Raw genomic sequence first — 17125 nt, 5'->3', positions numbered from 1 at the left:
GTACCAATGGGGCTTCCCAGGTGGCACTAGTGGTAAAGAACCTGTCTGCCAATGCAGGAGACCCAAGAGACTCAGGTTCAATCCCTTGGTCGGAAAGATCCCCTGGAGAAGCACATGACAACCCACTCCAGTATTCTTGCCTGGAGAACCCTATGGATAGAGGAGCCTGGAGGGCTACAGTCCATGGGGTCGCAAAGAGTCAGGCACAACTGAAGTGACTAAGCATGCACCCATGTATCAGGCTGGAGCACATGTGCTAGAGTCAAGGGTCATAGGACCTGTGCCTTCAAGACTCTTATGGTCTAACAGGGTGAGAGGAATAGAAGCAAAATACACTGCAAGGTGAAATGTGCAATTATAAAGCTATGTATAGGGGAGCATAAAGTATAGAAGAAAGAGTAGTTGGCTCTGCCTGGGGATTTGGTTAGGATAGTTTTCAAAGAAGAAAGTAAAGCTGAAGAAAGATTTTGGAAATGGCATAGGCGTTCACAAATAGACTGTTGTGGGTGGAGGGTAGGGTAGAATATTCTAGATGGAGAGACTAGTATGCACTAAGATAAGGAGGTATGAAACAGCTCAGTATTCACGTCACTCAAGTGTTAATGATTTGGGCAAATAGAGAAGTGAGGATATCCCTGGTGGTCCAGGGGTTACAGTGGTTACAAATTTATGATTCCAGTGCAGGGGTCATGGGTTCAGTCCCTGGGCAGGGAAGTTCTGTATGCCTTACGGTATGGCAAAAAAATAAATACACGTTTTAAAAAACTGAAAAAAGAGAGAAGTGATTTAGGCAGGAACCCTCATTGTGAAGGCCTTGCCTAGTCCAGTGAGGAACCTGGACTTACCTTTCAGGCCGATTCTCTTCTGACAATGGAATATGGTGCCACTAGTTACCCCAGTGACTCTCCAGTTCATCCATTTCCTTTTGAAAATGTTACACACACACACACCCACAGAGGTCAAACCAGAGCAGCCCACAAATGAATTAGCACCTTTCTGGGTGTGGGCGTCACACAATTAGCAACAACTTTTTGGCAGTCAAATTATTCCAAATTATTTCAAAGCCTGTAAATTTTCAACACAAACCTTTGTTCATCTAAGTCCACTCCTACTTTACCTACTTGTAAAGTCTTTTTTTATCCTAAGTGTAAACTTCCACTTTTTTTGTTGTTGTTAAATCTCGTTTTCCTAATCTCACATTCCCTTTCCTTCTTACCTGAATCTTTTTGAATTCTGCTCCTGTCATCCAGTGTACAATCTGTTCTTCTCAGCTTCTTGCTATCTGCCAATTTAATGATGATCAGGGCACAGCTGAGTAAGGAGGGTCAAGGCATTCAAGGATGGAGAGATGGAAAAGGCACACTCTCTTTCCTGGATTTATAGTCTAGCAGGAGAAAGAGGATATATAAATTGGTGTTTAACAAGAACTAGGCCAAAAGTCCAAAGCCGCAGGTTACAGTTCGGCCTTTCCACTGAGTGTTGTGTGTCCTTGGGCAGGTGGCTCACCATTTCTGAACTTTATCTCTCTCCTTTGTTAAGAGGAGTGAGGTCATGATCCTTTATGATCCTGAAGGTCATAGCTGTTGATCCAATAAGGATTTATTAAGTCACAGCTGACTACAACACACCAGGCATTATGGCAGGTATTGAGAGTGTTATAGTCTTTATCCTTGAGAATTTCTCAAGCCTGAAAGAAAGACAGAAAATTAAAACAGAATCGCCATCAATCCTCTGACAGAGGATTGCACAGAAGAGCACATGCTGTGGCTCTGTGTTTGGAAATAACCATGATACAAGGCAGTCAGTGTTTGCTATTAAATACGAGCACTGATGAAGCGTGGTAGGAGCTGGTACTGGTGCCAGGATCCACTGTCCCAATTGTTTTGAACTTCCTGGGGCCCCCAAGTAAACTGGGTGCCTGTGGTAGGAAAATCTTGGGCTACTGTTAATTATTATCCTTGTAGTTGTTCAGGCACTAAGTGGTGTCTGACTCTTTGCAGCCCCAAGGACTGCAGCCAGGCTTCCCTGTCCTTCACTATCTCCCTCAGTTTGCTCAACCTCATGTCCATTGAGTCAGTGATGCCATCCAACCATCTCATTCTCTGTCATCCCCTTCTTCTGCCATCAATCTTTCCCAGCTTCAGGGTCTCTTCCAATGAGTTGGTTCTTCGCATCAGGTGGCCAAAGTATTGGAGCTTCAGTATGAGTCCTTCCAGTGAATATTCAGGGTTGATTTCCTTTAGGATTGACTGCTTTGATCTCCTTGCAGTCCGAGGGACACCTACCTTATGAAGTATCATTAGCTTCCCAGACCTGTAGCAAACTTCCCAGGCATTTTCAAAGCTCCCTAGACCTGCAACCCATCTCAGTGTGAATCATTAGTATCATTGTAAGTTAATCAAACATATGTCTATCCGAACCCACCCCCACCACCTCCAGTTTCCTATTTTTCATTCTCTTGATTCCCCTCATTTTAAAGGTCTCGGCCCTGAGCTCAACAAAAGCCCTAGATTTCTGCTAACCCTGCCTTCTTCTGGGAAACTTCTGGCTTCTGCTGCAATCAAGCTGCCCTTCCTGCCAGCCAATCTGTGGTGCTCTGGACTGCTTATCTGACCTCCTTCCAAGAGCTCCGTAGGCCCACGATCAAGGCAGCTGAGTCCCTAATTCTGAGGGTGGAGACTCTAGCCCTGCTGCTCTGGGATGAGCTGGCTAATCTGGCACTCCAGGGATGGAGATGTGGCCACAGCTGTGCTGGGGTAAGTGGACACCAATTAAAGGATCACTGGCAAGAAGAAACCACTCCTAATTCTGGTTTGATTGGAAAGGGAATTTGGGATTCAAGTGCAGAGCTGTGTTGGCCAAGTGCCCTTCCCAATCCACTTATTCTGATTCAACATCCGATTAGAGGGGCCAGGAGTTTCTGCCTCAGATGTAGGTCCTTTCCAGAATATAGTTACCATTACATGACAGGGTGCCTCTGTGGTCAGGGGGCAGCAATTGGTTTGTCAGGCCCAGGACACAAGCTCCACAAACTTGGAAAGACACCATCTGAGCCCAGGCCTCTTCAGGTCTTCTTGCAGAGTGAACTGGTCCTTTTCCTTCAAGTCTTTTTTCCCTAAGGGACCTTCTATATCTCAGTCAGCCCTCCTTTTCCACTACAGCTACTTCTTCTCATTCTTTAAAACATGTTAATACCTCCTGGCAACAGCTGCTGCAATTTCTGTTCAACCCAAGGTACGTCATTGACCAACTAAGCCACTGCCTCCATTTTTGAACTTGTTAGCACCTGCCCCATATCCTCCTAATCAGCTACTCCTACTCTCTAACCCCACCTCTACCAGCATCACCTGCCCTAAAAGTCAAATGTTGTTCCAGGTTCTAAACTCTCTGCCTGTTCAAACTCTCCTGCCTCCTCCTTCACAACTGTCTGTGCCTTTCCTCCCATCACCTCCCCATCCCCCTCACCTCATCTTCTTTTCCCCATTTAAAAATCATATTCAAAACCCTCCTCAGACCCAGACCTCCAGGATAGAAATGGGACACCTCCTTCTTAGGTAAAGAGCTTCTTAGGAAGCAGAACTCACCTTCCTCCTCAGATACCAAAAATATGCAGCCCTGTCTGCTGCTGCTGCTGAGTCATTTCAGTCGTGTCCGACTCTGTGCGACCCCATAGACAGCAGTCCACCAGGCTCCCCCGTCCCTGGGATTCTCCAGGCAAGAACACTAGAGTGGGTTGCCATTTCCTTCTCCAATGCGTGAAAGTGAAGTCGCTCAGTCGTGTCCGACCTCAGCGACCCCATGGACTGCAGCCTTCCAGGCTCCTCCATCCATGGGATTTTCCAGGCAGCCCTGTCTACATGCACAATAAGTCTTGGGGCAAAATTTCAGGCAACTTGGTCAAAGGAAGAGGAAACCCCAGAGGAAGATAGAATTGTACATAGTGTACCCTAGGCTATAACTGAAAGGGGAAGTCTAGAAAGAGTGGAGCTTCCCAGTTTAAAATATCAAAGAGCAGCTTAATTACTCACTTGAAACATCAAAGACATAATCAACTTTCTCCATTTTCACAGAAAATAGAGGCAAAGACTATAGGATTCAGTTTTAGAAGTAAAATCTAATAGATTTTAGTCTGTATCTGTGAGCTCAGTTGCTCAGTCATCATGCCCGACTCTGTGACCCCATGGACTGCAGCCTGCCAGGCTCGTCCATGGGATTTCCCAGGCAAGAATTCTGAAAAGGGTTGCCATTTCCTCCTCCAGGGGATCTTCCCGACCCAGGGACGGAAGCTGCATCCCTTATGTCTCCTGCATTGGCAGGCAGATCCTTTACAATTGAGCCGTTTAATCTGTATCTGTCTATAAATAACACATGCCCACCCACGAAACGAGATGGTGCAGCTGGCCCACTGTCACAGGAGCACTCGCTATGGTGGAGGCTTTTCCCAGTTAGAACTGACTTAAACGGGTTCATCGTATTGTTTTGCCACATTTTCCATACGATCCATTACCTACAAACTTATTGAGTTTTCAGTATTGAAGCACTAAAAACTATTTCGAATTTGCAAAGGGTAGTAAATATTATTTTAAAAAATAAGAGCATGCTAAAAGGCCAACACATGACACGATGAACTAGCTCGAGAATTCATCTGGCCCTAGGTCTCTAAGGAATAGCTACCTGGGTAACAGAAGGATCTGAAGATGCTTTAGAATTACCAAGTAAGCAGCTCAGACTTGGAAAGGCTTGACAAAAACCAAAAGAAACATTTCCTCAAAGAAAGTAGAATTCTAACTGAAAAAGCAGAAATCTGATGCAAATTGAAATATAAATAAGTGCAAATAAAAGTAATATTACCTTGTGGGGATCAGTGGGAGGGGTCTTTCATTTTTGTATATATCTAGGTATATCTAGGCCAAAAGTCGGAGAAGGCAATGGAGTGGGACCCCACTCCAGCACTCTTGCCTGGAAAATCCCATGGATGGAGGAGCCTGGTGGGCCACAGTCCATGAGGTCACTAAGAGTCGGACACGACTGAGGAACTTCACTTTCACTTTTCACTTTCATGCATTGGAGAAGGAAATGGCAACCCACTCCAGTGTTCTTGCCTGGAGAATCCCAGGGACAGGGGAGCCTAATGGGCTGCCGTCTATGGGGTGGCACAGAGTCAGACACGACTGAAGCGACTTAGCAGCAGCAGGCCAAAAGTAAATAAATAAATAAAACAATTAAACAAAAGAAGAAATTCAACAAGAGTTAAGTTAGTTAAGTCCCCTCTATATAAATACTTACAGGATCAAGAAGATAAAATCTTCTTGGGCTTCTTAGGGACTTCCCTGGTGGCTCAAATGGTAAAGAACTCACCAGCCAATGCAGGAGACATAGAAGATGCAGGTTCAATTCCTGGGTCAGGAAGATTCCCTGGAGTGAGAAATGGCAACCCACTCCAGTATTCTTGCCTGGGAAATCCCACGGACAGAGGAGCCTAGCAGGCTACAGTCCATGGGGTCACAAAGAGTTGGACACAACTGAGCAACTAAGCACAGCACATACAGGATCAAGGAGATAAAATCTAACCAGGTTCAATTCTAGATCCCCAGGAATTTAAAACTCCCCATCTCCCAATTTGACAGATGCCCGAACTGAGGGCAAGAAAAGAGAGATCAAATAAGCTGTAGAATTCAGATTGGAACCTAGGTCTCTTGACTTCTAGTTATTGGATTTCTTCATTCTATCACATTGCCAGTGAGTTTATTCTCAAGGCTATGTAGAAACATGGAAAATGTCCAGACACAACATTAAGTAGAAAAAAGTAGGGTACAAAATCACGCCTAGTGAATCTCAGCTCTGCCCCTTACTAATTCCATGACCTCAGGGTCAACCACTCCCCTCCAAAAGGAATAACAGTATTTATATCACAAGACTGTTAAATAGGCTAAATAGGAGAATGAATGTGAGAGTGACGTCTGTCATGTAGTTTGATGTTAACCACTGTTATTACCATAATTATATCATAAACTCAGCTATGAAATGCACAAGGATTGGAAAATGATATGCAAAAAAGAAAACAACTGCAAAGACAGATTATAAATATGCATGGTTTTTATTTTCTCTAGTAATGCTATATCATTTCCCAATAAGAAAAAGCCTTATTTTATTTTATTTTGGCCATGCCGCAGGGTTTGTGGGGTCTTAGTTCCCCAACCAGGGATTGGACCCATGCCCCCTGCAGTGGAAGCAACAGAGCCCTAACCACTGGACCACTAGGGAAGTCCCCTGAGAAAATGGCATTTGAAATAGAGATCTCAAAAAAAAAAAAAACCACCTACACTGGGACTTGAATCTTAAGTCTGCTCTTTCCTTCAGAGGGACCAAAGGCTCCCAGTCTCTAAGACTGCTGTGGCAGTTGTTAGTGGAAAAGGTCAGGCTTTGGACCTGGATCCCCTGGAAAAGACAGGGAGAAATGTTCCAGAATCTAGAAGATTCTGTCTCATATCAGGCCCTGAGAGAACTGTGAATTGACAGCTACCAAATGAATCAGATTCTTCCACATAGGCATGCATTAAGTCACTCAGACACTCTTTAAACCAATATTGTATACAGGGAACCGTCCTAGGAGCTTTCAAAGAATTAGACTGACCCCACTGGATGAATCTGGAACAATTTCCATGATACAAATGAAAAAAAAGCAAGCTTCAGAACACTTGTGTAGAGAATGCTATCATTTGTATTAAAATATATATATATATAAATACACATATTTTGAAAAGCTTGTAAATGCATAGAATTACTCAGAAAGATACATAAGATATAGAAACAGTGATTAATTCTGGAGAGGGGGCTGTGGAACCAAAGGCTGACCTCCAATGAGCAGCTTACTTTTCATTGTATTCTCTTTTGTATTGTTTGGATTTCTTACCATGTACGTGTGTTAATTTTCTTCAAAAAATGAAAAAGAAAAAAATTAAAAGCAAGTAAAAGGAAATGTACCCAGAGCTGAATATACAGTGATGACCAGGGTAGGCAGGGGTAGGGTTGGGTGTTCAGCCTCGCGGAAGGCAAAGTGGGTTGAACTTGCTTCACCACAGCTGTTTTCAAAAGCCAGACTGTTTACATAAGTTACGAGAAGAACTCTCTCTATACCAATCAGATTATAATAATTTGACATATCATTTCACTGATAAAGCAGTTGGAAAATAAATACCAGTCATTGGTCAGGCCTCAGAGTGTATTAAATTGTAGTTTCTACACAGGTGAGAATCTTATCTGTTTAACTTGGGCAGCATTCACTCCAGCAGCTAAGTGCTTGCTACAGCAAGCATTTTCTGATGATAACAAATGATAGCAACAGAACTCTTTAAAGACACCTTTGAAAAAAATATCAAAAGATATTGGACCCTGAGGGAACCACGATCCCTGTGAGGGTTAAGCCACCTTTTCTGGAATAGCTCCCCGACAAAATGGCAAGGTAAATCCCAATGAGAATGAGGTCATAGGGATACTGCATGTGCTATGGAATGCCCCAAGCAAATGTGCCTTCCTTGGGGTGAAGAGGCACAGACTGACTCCAAAGAGAACCTGGTGCTCAGTGGGCATCCCACCTGCAGGGGAGGTAGGAAAGCAGGTGTCTGGACGGCTGCAAACTGGTGATAAGCTGGCCGCCAGCCAGATTAGCCAAGTCACTAAGGCAACACAGCAGTTGACACAGTGGACTTTAGAACCAGATGGGCTTGACTTACAAGGTCGTCCAGCAAGTATTTAAGCTCTCTGAGCTTCGGTTTCCTTCTCTGTAAAATGGAGAGGATCACTGTGAGATAATGCTGAGGACAAAGGGAGAACCACTGGAGAGTGTTTTTAGCAAGATGCTGGGCCCACGAGCAGGGATTACAGTGCTGTTAATTACCGCTATTACTGAACAGTGGAGAACTGACCATCAGCATCTAAGTCTGAACAGCGGGCAAGGTGCACTCCCCCCTCCAAGCCTAATGTCAGGTCAAGAATCCCAGACATTGACAGTGTTTCATAAACTAGAAAACGCTTCCTGGCTTATCAACTCACAGCAGCCTGTGAACCGAGTCGGGTGGGAAATACCAGGCCTATCTTGAGGGAAGGGTCTGGTGAAGTTAAGGGGTTTGTCAAGAGCTGGTTGAGGGTAGAAGCCAGACTGTGACCCAGGTTTCTTGGTGAGTGGCTCCACATTCTTTCCACTCCACGCCACCCCCAGGAAGGAAACAGAGCTGAGGTCAGGACAAGTCAAACCTGTGATTTCACCGCCTCCTCTACCCAGGCTCCAGCTAGCACAGTCTCTTAGCGGGAAGCGACTCAGCCATCCATTTCCAACACTTCTATCAACCTCTTCTGTAATGTGTTCCTGTGAACAGCCCCGGGTGCAGGACGGGCACCCTGAGACTGGAATCAGGAGGGGCTGACACCTGAGTGGGGGCCGGCTCTGGCCCTGCACACAACTGGAATCAGGCCTGCTTGGACCTCACTGCCTGCTTGGGAAGCAGGGACGTGGTGGCCTTGGCAGGCCTGGGAAACACTGAAAAATACTGTTTCTCTGAAACTGAAAAAGCATTAACCTTTCCCAGCGCCTTTAACATTTCCACTAGAAATTTGGCATTTGCTAGAGGAAGAAATTTTTTTTTTTCCCAATTGTGAAAAGGTCAGGCATATTTATCTGACTTAATAATTTATAATTGATATTCGATGCCCTCCTTGAAAGATTGCCACTAAGAATGCCATTAGCACCCACCTCCCGGTGCTACACTAGAGCTTGCCAGGCCCAGCCCCAAATCTGACCCAGGCAGGGCTGCAGCAGCCACTCGGAGCAGAGGTCAGAGGGCACCTCCACATGGCCAGCTCCTTGTGCTGGCCAGGTCCTAGCCCTGCCATCAATGAAAAGACAGCCCGGCCTCCCATGTCCAGTCCCCTTTCTGCCACACCTGAGTTCCCTGCAACAGTGACAATACCACAGCCTCTTGAACAGTGTAGAAAAAATAAAAATTCCTCCCTTCTATCCCTTCCCTTCTCCCACCAGTAAAAGGTTCTCTTAGCAGAAGAGAACCATTTGTAGGAAAGATGGAGGTGCCCAGCAAAATGTCAGTAGGCCCTAAAAGCCAATGCCACTAGCTCAGTGTTGCAGGGGGGACTTGGAGGTGACTCCTGACCGGCATTACAACCCTCCCTTCACCCCTTCAGAAGCCCTGAGCTCCTGGTTTCCTAACCACAGCTGCAGAATCTAAAGAGGACCTTCCTTCTTGGACATCAGGAAACACCATTCTTTCTCAGAGATGGGCCAGCGAGGGAAGTCTGAGGAGGAGGAGGGTAGGGCCAGGCTCACCTGAACAGGAATACAAGAGCCTACCTGCATGGTAAGAAGGTTTTCTTTTATTTGAAATATAGTCTGAGCAACATGAGTGTAGCCGAGAGGAGGAGGGGCTGGCTGCCAGGGCAGCGGCCTCTCTAATGGCACAGGAGCAAGAGTACAAATATCCCCATGTCTGTGTGCCTCAAACCCCGCGCTCATCAGGAAAGGCAGAACAGCAGCAGAACAAGGACGCACAGCTCCTTCGAGGGGGCAGTGGGGCAGCGGGGGGTCCTGCCTCTCTGTGCCTGGCTTCCAAACAGAAGCTTTTCCCGCCCACACAGACAGGATGAGCCCCTGCGACAATGAATCCTCAGGACTGTTTGCGGGGAAGGAATCAGAGAAGACAGAGAGGAAGGGCATGGTTACCGAGAGCCCTCTGCAAGCCAGGCTGGGCGAGCTCTCTCCGAGGGGGGCCATGCCAGCACCCCCGTCTCAGGCTCTGGAATTGTGAAGCGAGCTGCTGCAGGGAGGCCCAGGCTGAAGGCAGAGAAAGGGGACCTCCCAGAACAGTGCGGCTGCTGAAGGGCCTTGAGCAGAGGTGACAGCAGCGGGGTTGGAAGGACACAGACGAGAGTTGGGGTACCGAGAAGCAGCACAAAGCCATAAATAACAGAAGCAGATTCGGAGCTGTGAGGGTCCTGGGTGACCCCGTATCTCCCAGGGTTGGGGGCCACCCAGCTCCCCACAGCTCAGGGCAGACACTGCTCCAGGACACAGCCGGACACACTCACGCTGGGTGGGGCCTGTTCTTTCCCACTGTCCACACAGCAGGCGGAGGACGCCACGGCGCCACCCCAACCATGCACCGCAGGGCCTCTGGTCACACCTGCGGGGACGGTGTGTGGCTGTCCCGGTCCTGAGAGGTCTGTGGTCGACTAGGAGCATCTTGGGCCCCATCCTCATCCTGGGCCAGGCCCAGAGATCTCCCCGTCTCGGAGTCGCCCACCAGAGGCTCCTCGGCACTTTCTTCCAGTCCGTTCTCCCTGGTCTCCATGGGCACCTCCTCCCCAGAGCCCTCCTCTGGCTCTGCCGCCTCTGCCTCTTCCTCCTCCTGGTCTCTCACCTTGTGGACAATGAAGAGGTGGCGGCTGAGGGAGCCGGCAGAGGTGTAGCACAGGCCACAGAGGAGACACTGGGCTGTGGAGCTGTCCTTCTGGTGCTGAGGTATGTGGCGCTGGAACTCCAGCCCCGAGTCCGTGGCAAAGCTACATTTCGCACACTGGAAAAGCGACTTGTGCCTTTTGGTGGAAGAGACTGGCGTGCCATTGCTGGTGTCAGGAGCGGCCCCCACTCCACTGACTGGTCTTTTCAGATGGTTCACCTGAAGGAGAAACGATGTGAGCCTGGGAGTCCAGGACATGAGTCCCCGGCGTGGGCAACACAGCCCGAGGACTTGCAGAATCATCACCCAGGCTGGGCTCAGCCAGCCCTAGGTTCTGGTCTAGGTTTGGTTTGCTTCTTTTGCTTATTATAATGGACACTTCCATGTACCACAAGATTCCAAAGAAGTGGGAAGGGTACAGAAGAGATGAAGTCCCCCCTCCCTGGCTCCCCAGACAACACTGGGGTTCTGAGGTATCGCCAAAAGATGTTCCAGGCATGCACAGAAATACAACCACCACCTTTTACAAGATGACAGCATTGCATCACACTTTTTTTCACCCTGCTTTTTCTCACTTAACAACATATATTGACAGATTTCTTTACCCCCTGGGCCAAAGCTATCTGACAGATAAATCTCAGAAGTGGAACTGCTAAATCAAAGGGTGTACGCATTTGCAGAGAAGAGAAGGTGTGCATCTTAATCATAGACAGTTGTTGCCAAAACGTCAATTGACACCCTACCTGCTGTGTGTGAAAGGGCCTTTGCAGACCAGGGCCCTTCTCTGAATAGCCAGTAAAGAGCCCCCCAAAAGCCAGGCAGCTCTCTGGGTTTCCCAGACATGCCTGCCCCTATGAGGAGCCACCTCCACTATGGAGTAGGGGGAGCCCACTGGGAAGAGGGACACGAGGCTGCCCCAGAAGCTGACCAGAAATGGGTACAGGGCATGAAACAGGGGTGAGGTCAGAGGGCCCGGGGCAGTGGGAGTCTGGGTCTGGCTCTTCTGAAACGGGGGTGGGGTGGGGATGGGGGTGTGACTCAGTGAAGCACCGCATCCTCTCCCAGTGGGCAGGCCTACCCACCCCACCTCCTAGGACCACAGAGAGGCAGAGGCAGGAGGTACGTGGGAAGCAATCCAGTGTTCACAGGGCACAGGACACACCAAGGGAGGGGTCGCAGTGACAGGGAAACGGCAACAAGAAAAGGCCACTGGCTTGCCTCATGGATCTCTGCTCCTTTCTTTGTGTGCGGTCCTCAGACAGGTCACACGAGGCTAGAGAGTGACCAGCATGGAGGTTGCTGTCACTGCTGGCTGCTCCCCAGCCACAAGGATATGTGGGCTCCAGTAACCTGCCCAGCACCCCTCCAGCTCCAGCCTCACCGAGCAAGCTGCTCTGGTGGGCAGGGGCCCCACACTCACCTGAGGGGAATGTCCACCCGAAGGTCTGGCTTTGGATGTCTGGCTCAAATCAGGATTTCTGATACCGTGCATAAGGCTGATGTGGCTCTCCAGGAGGGAGGGCCGAGGAAAGCTGGGGCTGTCCTCTGTGCAATACCTGCAGAAGCACAGCCAGAGCGGCCGTGTAAGATGGTTGGCCCCAGGGTCCAAGGGGCCAGGCAGGCAGGCTAAGGTGAAGCTGCCTCTGGCTCCAGGGGAGACAGTCTGGGGGTAGGCAGGATGGTCCTCGGGCTGGCAGGGTGGCACTGGGAAATCCAGCCAGGACAAGCCAGCCACGGCGGAAGATGACAGGAAGTCAGAGTATCTGTACTGGCCCTAAGCTGTGACCTGACTCTCCTCTCTCTGGTGTCAGTGTCCAGAGACCCAAGTGCAGGCCCAGCAGTCAGCCTGACAGAGCAGCCTGTTCTGTCCGAAAGCTCGGAGAGATGGTACTGAAGTCTCATGGCTGACAGGGCACCTGCTCACATCGCACCCACTCCTCTCAACCTCAGGGCCCTCCACCACCGCGGGGCAGGGCGGCCTGGGCTTAGGGAGTTGGGAAGGGGGGCCCTCCAGAGCCACCAGACTCTGGAACGCCCTCTTTCTGATCTAGCCACAGCACTTCCCAGCAGAAACTTGCTTGTCTCTTGCCTCCCCTGATCTCATAGCTGAGAAAAGCCCCAGGGGTACCACGGCGGTCTGGATGAATTTCGGCCTCTTGGCTCCCACCTCCAGGGACTCACCCACAAGTGTAGACTTTCTTCACTGTGTCATGGTTGTTGCGGATGTGTTTGCGCAGGCTGTTGGGGGTGTGAAAGGACTGTTCACACTGCCGACACGGGTACCGCTTCAATGTCTATGGGGACGACAGGATGCAAGGCATCAGAACCCTAAGACAGTTCTGGGTGCATCTCTCTTCTCAGAGGAGGCAGACAGAAAGGAGGATGCCCAGAGAACTCAGGATCTGCGCCGCCCACCATGCCCATGGCACCAGGAACCAAAGGGGGTCATGCCGTGGCAGGGGCTCTGACCTTGCAGGACAGACGGGCCTGGACGTGCCACACTTACCCGACCGTGACTCTTTTTCATGTGGGACACGTAGCTCTCCCGATCTGGAACCCACTCCTGGCACTCCTGGCAGGTCCAGCCGGTGTTCCTCAGCCGGGGCCTGGCCTCAGCCCTGCGGTGGGCCTCAGGCCTGCCCCAGCGGCTGGAGGGCAGGGCACTGCCCCGAGCAGTCACACTGAGGGCTGGCGGCTCAGCAGGCACTCGAGGGCCAGGGCGGCTTGAAGACGAGTCTGCTGAGGACTGGAGGCTAGACAGCTCGTCCACGTTGCGGGGCACACCATGGGTGCTCTGGGGACAGAGGGAGCAATTACTGACTGGTTGGGGACGAGGGATGCAGGGCCAGGCACCCAGCCTGAGGATGTGCCGGTCTCCCCAGGTCCTTCCCCAAGGCGCCCCACCTTGACATGCTGCATCAGCTCCGGCTTCTGCAGGAACAGGAGCGGGCACTCGGGGCACTTGAAGACGCCCACCTGTGCCGTGCTGGCGTTCTGGTAAAAGTGCTGCTGGATGTGCCTCTTCTTGTTGAAGACCATTTCGCAGGAGCACTTATAAATGAGCCTGCCATGACAAGCCCCAGGGTGTGAGGTGACCAAGGCCCAGCCGACAGAACCACAGGCCCCTCCACCCCACATGTGATCTCTCCAAAGCAGACTCAGGTTGGGGAAAGCAATACTCTGAGCCAACGTGGACACTCCCCAGTCTCAGACATCTCCAAAGCACTCCCGGCTTCTAGCCACTCTCCGCCACTAGCCCAGGCTTCCCAGTCCATCCAACACCTCCCGCAGGGCCCCAGGCCAATCTGCTCCACTCCCACAGGCCTGCAGGCCCTGCAGCCACACTCACTGGGAGGGTCTGTGGGGCTGGGTGGGATGCTGGGTGGCGCTGTGGTCCGCGGTGCTACTGGCAGTCTTGAAGGCCATGGGGCAGAACGCACATTTGTGGAAAACCTGGCAGTGCCGCTCCTGGATGTGGCTTTTCAGCAAGGCCAAGGTCAAATGGACAACCCCACAGTGGATGCACCTGGATGACAGAGGTGGGGCCGGGGGAACAGGTACGTCAGACCAAGAAGTGGTGTTAGAAGAGGAGGGATGGAGGACAGGAAGAGAGCCATCTCAGGGACCACCCCTCCCTTATGCATTTGGCCTTGAAAGTGTGCTTGCTACCGCCAGGCACAATGCAGTTACCCAGGGCCTCCCAAGCCCAAGACCCTCCTGGTCAAGAAGGGGAAAGAAAGCCCTCCCCTCACGGGCCAGAGAATCTTCTTCTGCAAGCCAAAAACTTGATTGAGCCTAACCAAGAGGAGCTGGTGGGAGTGGAGAAAGGGGAGTATGGTTCAAAAATGACATTAATAGCACCCATTTAAGTGTGATCCAACTGCAGGAGTCCAGGGCAAGTTTTAGAAGGAGACTGCAGAAAGCCTGTGCCTCCCCACACATGGGCGCGGAATAGGCAGGGATGGTCACTTAATAAAATGTACACCGAGGAGGTGCTAAACTCGCCGTGACAACCACATTAAACAAACAGCCCTCAAAGCCCAGGAAGTGCCCTAGAGCAGCACTGTGGAACTTGCTGTGATGACAGAAGTGTTTCATACAGCACTGTCCATGTGACTATTTAAATTTCAATCAATAAAATAAAATGGCCAGTTGCCCTGGCTATACTTCAAGCTCTCAATAGGCACATGCGCCTGATACCGTTCTGGACTCGGCAGCTCATCAGTGTTCTAAGTTCTCCTTGGTGGGACTATGGATAACATTTTTATTTCTCTTTTCCCCTACTGATTTGTACTTTCTGAGTTTTGTTTAGTGACTATATCATTTTTATAATGTAGGAATTGTCTTAAATCATTTCTCTGAAATTGAGATCATGTAGAACTCTTCTTTCAACTTCAAAATCTCTCTCTATAAATACTATGTCTCCTTTCTTCAACATCAGAAAATGACGTTGCTCTAAGCTAACCTGCATCTATTCGGGTTCCTAGACTCTCTCATGTGTTCAGTCTTTCTTCTCGCCTGAAAACACAGACAGGTCTCCCTACATGAGAGAACACCCTCCCTGCTCCCAGCTCTGGAGGTAACTATTATTCTACATTTGTTGCAATACTGCTTGCTCCTGTAACCTTGGCATCCCAGTAATCTAGAAGAGAGGGTGTCACTTTACTGAAAGAAAGGACATTTCTTCACTTAAGAATTCTTTGACTCCAAATATTAGCATTCATTTCAATATATTAGCCCATTTTTGCAATCCGCATGACTCATCACAGAATCCTGACCAATCCTTTTTGTTTTCCATTCTTTTGTGTCTGTTTAGGGCAGGGCAGGGGGAGAGGGGGAGACAAAATCACCTTTCACAAACTTAATCAGCAATGAGGAAAAGTGCACAGAACGCAAAGCCTGTTCGCAACTAAGGCCAACAAAGCATTCATTACTCAATATGTATGTGTTAGACCTTCCATACAAACTACTTACACTTAAATTATATTTTCTTTTCTCTCCTGCCAAACAAAATAGTGACCAGCTCCTAGCACACAGAAGCATATCTATACCACAAGTAATTACGAGGGGAGAAAAAAATCCACACATTGCCAAATTCATTCAAAGTAGCCAAATACACCTGATATGTGTAAAGAATCTAAGTGGTTTTATTTGTGCAGTTTGACCAAACTCCTACAGGAGCAATATAAGTACAAGTGAAAATCCATTCTATTACCCAGCAGACATTCTTGAAAGAAACCTCATGGAAAGTAAGAACATAAAGGGGTAAAAAAACACAGCCAAGTGGTCTCAGTGAAGGACTGAATCAAACAGGGCTTGGAAACTAATGAAAAGCTGTGTAGAATACCTGTGGCGGATTCATTTTGATAATTGGCAAAACTAATACAATTATGTAAAGTTTAAAAATTAAAAAAAAAAAAAAGCTGTGTAGAAAAGAAATCTAACCCCAAGACACAACTCTTTACCAACTTTTTTTTTTTTTACCAACTGTTTTTTTAAGAGAAAACAGACAATTATAGAACCATATGCTGTCACATACATAAAGCTTTAGAAAAGATACGGCTTCCCTAGTGGCTCAGCTGGTAAAGAATCTGCCTGCAATGCAAGAGACCTGGGTTTAATCCCTGGGTTGGAAAGATCGCCTGGAGAAGGGAAAGCGTACGTACTCCAGTATTCTGGCCTGGAGAATTCCATGGACTGTACAGTCCATTGGGTTGCAAAGAGTTGGACATGACTGAGCGACTTTCACTTAGAAAAGATAAAGAGCAATAAAATATTTAGCAGTGTTAATAATCACAAATAAGTAAATAACATATTATTAAATAGTCTAAACTTGCTTCCTTATGACATCATTGGTCACTCTCCAAATTATCAACAAAGAGCAGAATAATTTACAAAATCCTAAAAATATTACAGTGTTGGGACTTCCCTAGTGGCCCAGTGGGTAAGAATCTGTCTGCCAGTGTAGGTGACATGAGTTCCACTTCTGGGTCCGAGAAGATTCCACCTGCCACAGAGCAACTAAGCCCGTGCACCACAACTACTGAAGCCCACGCACCTAGAGCCTGTGCTCTACAACAAGAGAAGCCACCGAAGGTAGAGAAAGCCTATGCAAAGCAACAAAGATCCAGCACAGCCAAAAAATACAATTTTAAAATAAATAAAAATATTATTAATATAAAACTCTGTAGTAGAGCTCATTGAAATGGAACATAGGTACTCTTAGCTTTACTAAAAATTATTAATATCCAGAGAATGGGAGAAAATACTTGCAAATCATGTATCTGACAAGAGATTTGTAACCTGAATATATAAAGAACCCTTACAGTTCAACAAAAAGACAACACAATTTTTAAATAGGCAAAGGATCTGCATAGAGATTTCTCCAAATAAAATATACAAATGGTCAATAAATTTATGAAGATACGCTTGACATCATTATCTTCCAGGGAAATACAAATCAAAACCATAATGAGATACCACTTTACACCCACAATAACTATAATCAAGAGTCAGACAGTAACAAATATTGGCAGTGATGTAAAGAGGTCAAAACTTTCATCCACCCCTGCTGGGAATATAAATGTGGTATAGCTACTTTGAAAGACAATGTGGCAGTTCCTCAATTTGACTCAGCTATTTTACTCCCAGGTATATAT

General features: G+C 48.2%; 1 protein-coding gene across 8 annotated transcripts in view; it reads right to left on the bottom strand.

Moving 5' to 3' along the window:
• Window positions 1-6078: 6078 nt before the first annotated feature.
• The window catches only part of ZNF592 (zinc finger protein 592), a 53549-nt gene continuing 42502 nt past the window's right edge, over window positions 6079-17125 (bottom strand). For all 8 annotated transcript variants that reach the window (XM_061394000.1, XM_061393994.1, XM_061393999.1 and 5 more), the window contains 6 exons: window positions 13816-13992; window positions 13371-13530; window positions 12973-13260; window positions 12648-12760; window positions 11887-12022; window positions 6079-10685 (listed from right to left, as the gene is read on the bottom strand). In XM_061394000.1, coding sequence (XP_061249984.1) covers window positions 10185-10685; window positions 11887-12022; window positions 12648-12760; window positions 12973-13260; window positions 13371-13530; window positions 13816-13992 — 1375 coding nt within the window. In that variant the 3' untranslated portion in view covers window positions 6079-10184. The remainder of the gene's footprint in view (window positions 10686-11886; window positions 12023-12647; window positions 12761-12972; window positions 13261-13370; window positions 13531-13815; window positions 13993-17125) is intronic.

The sequence above is a fragment of the Bos javanicus genome, chromosome 21 (assembly GCF_032452875.1).
Source record: "Bos javanicus breed banteng chromosome 21, ARS-OSU_banteng_1.0, whole genome shotgun sequence".
Lineage (NCBI taxonomy): Eukaryota > Metazoa > Chordata > Mammalia > Artiodactyla > Bovidae > Bos > Bos javanicus.
This window is presented reverse-complemented; position numbering and strand designations above follow the sequence as displayed.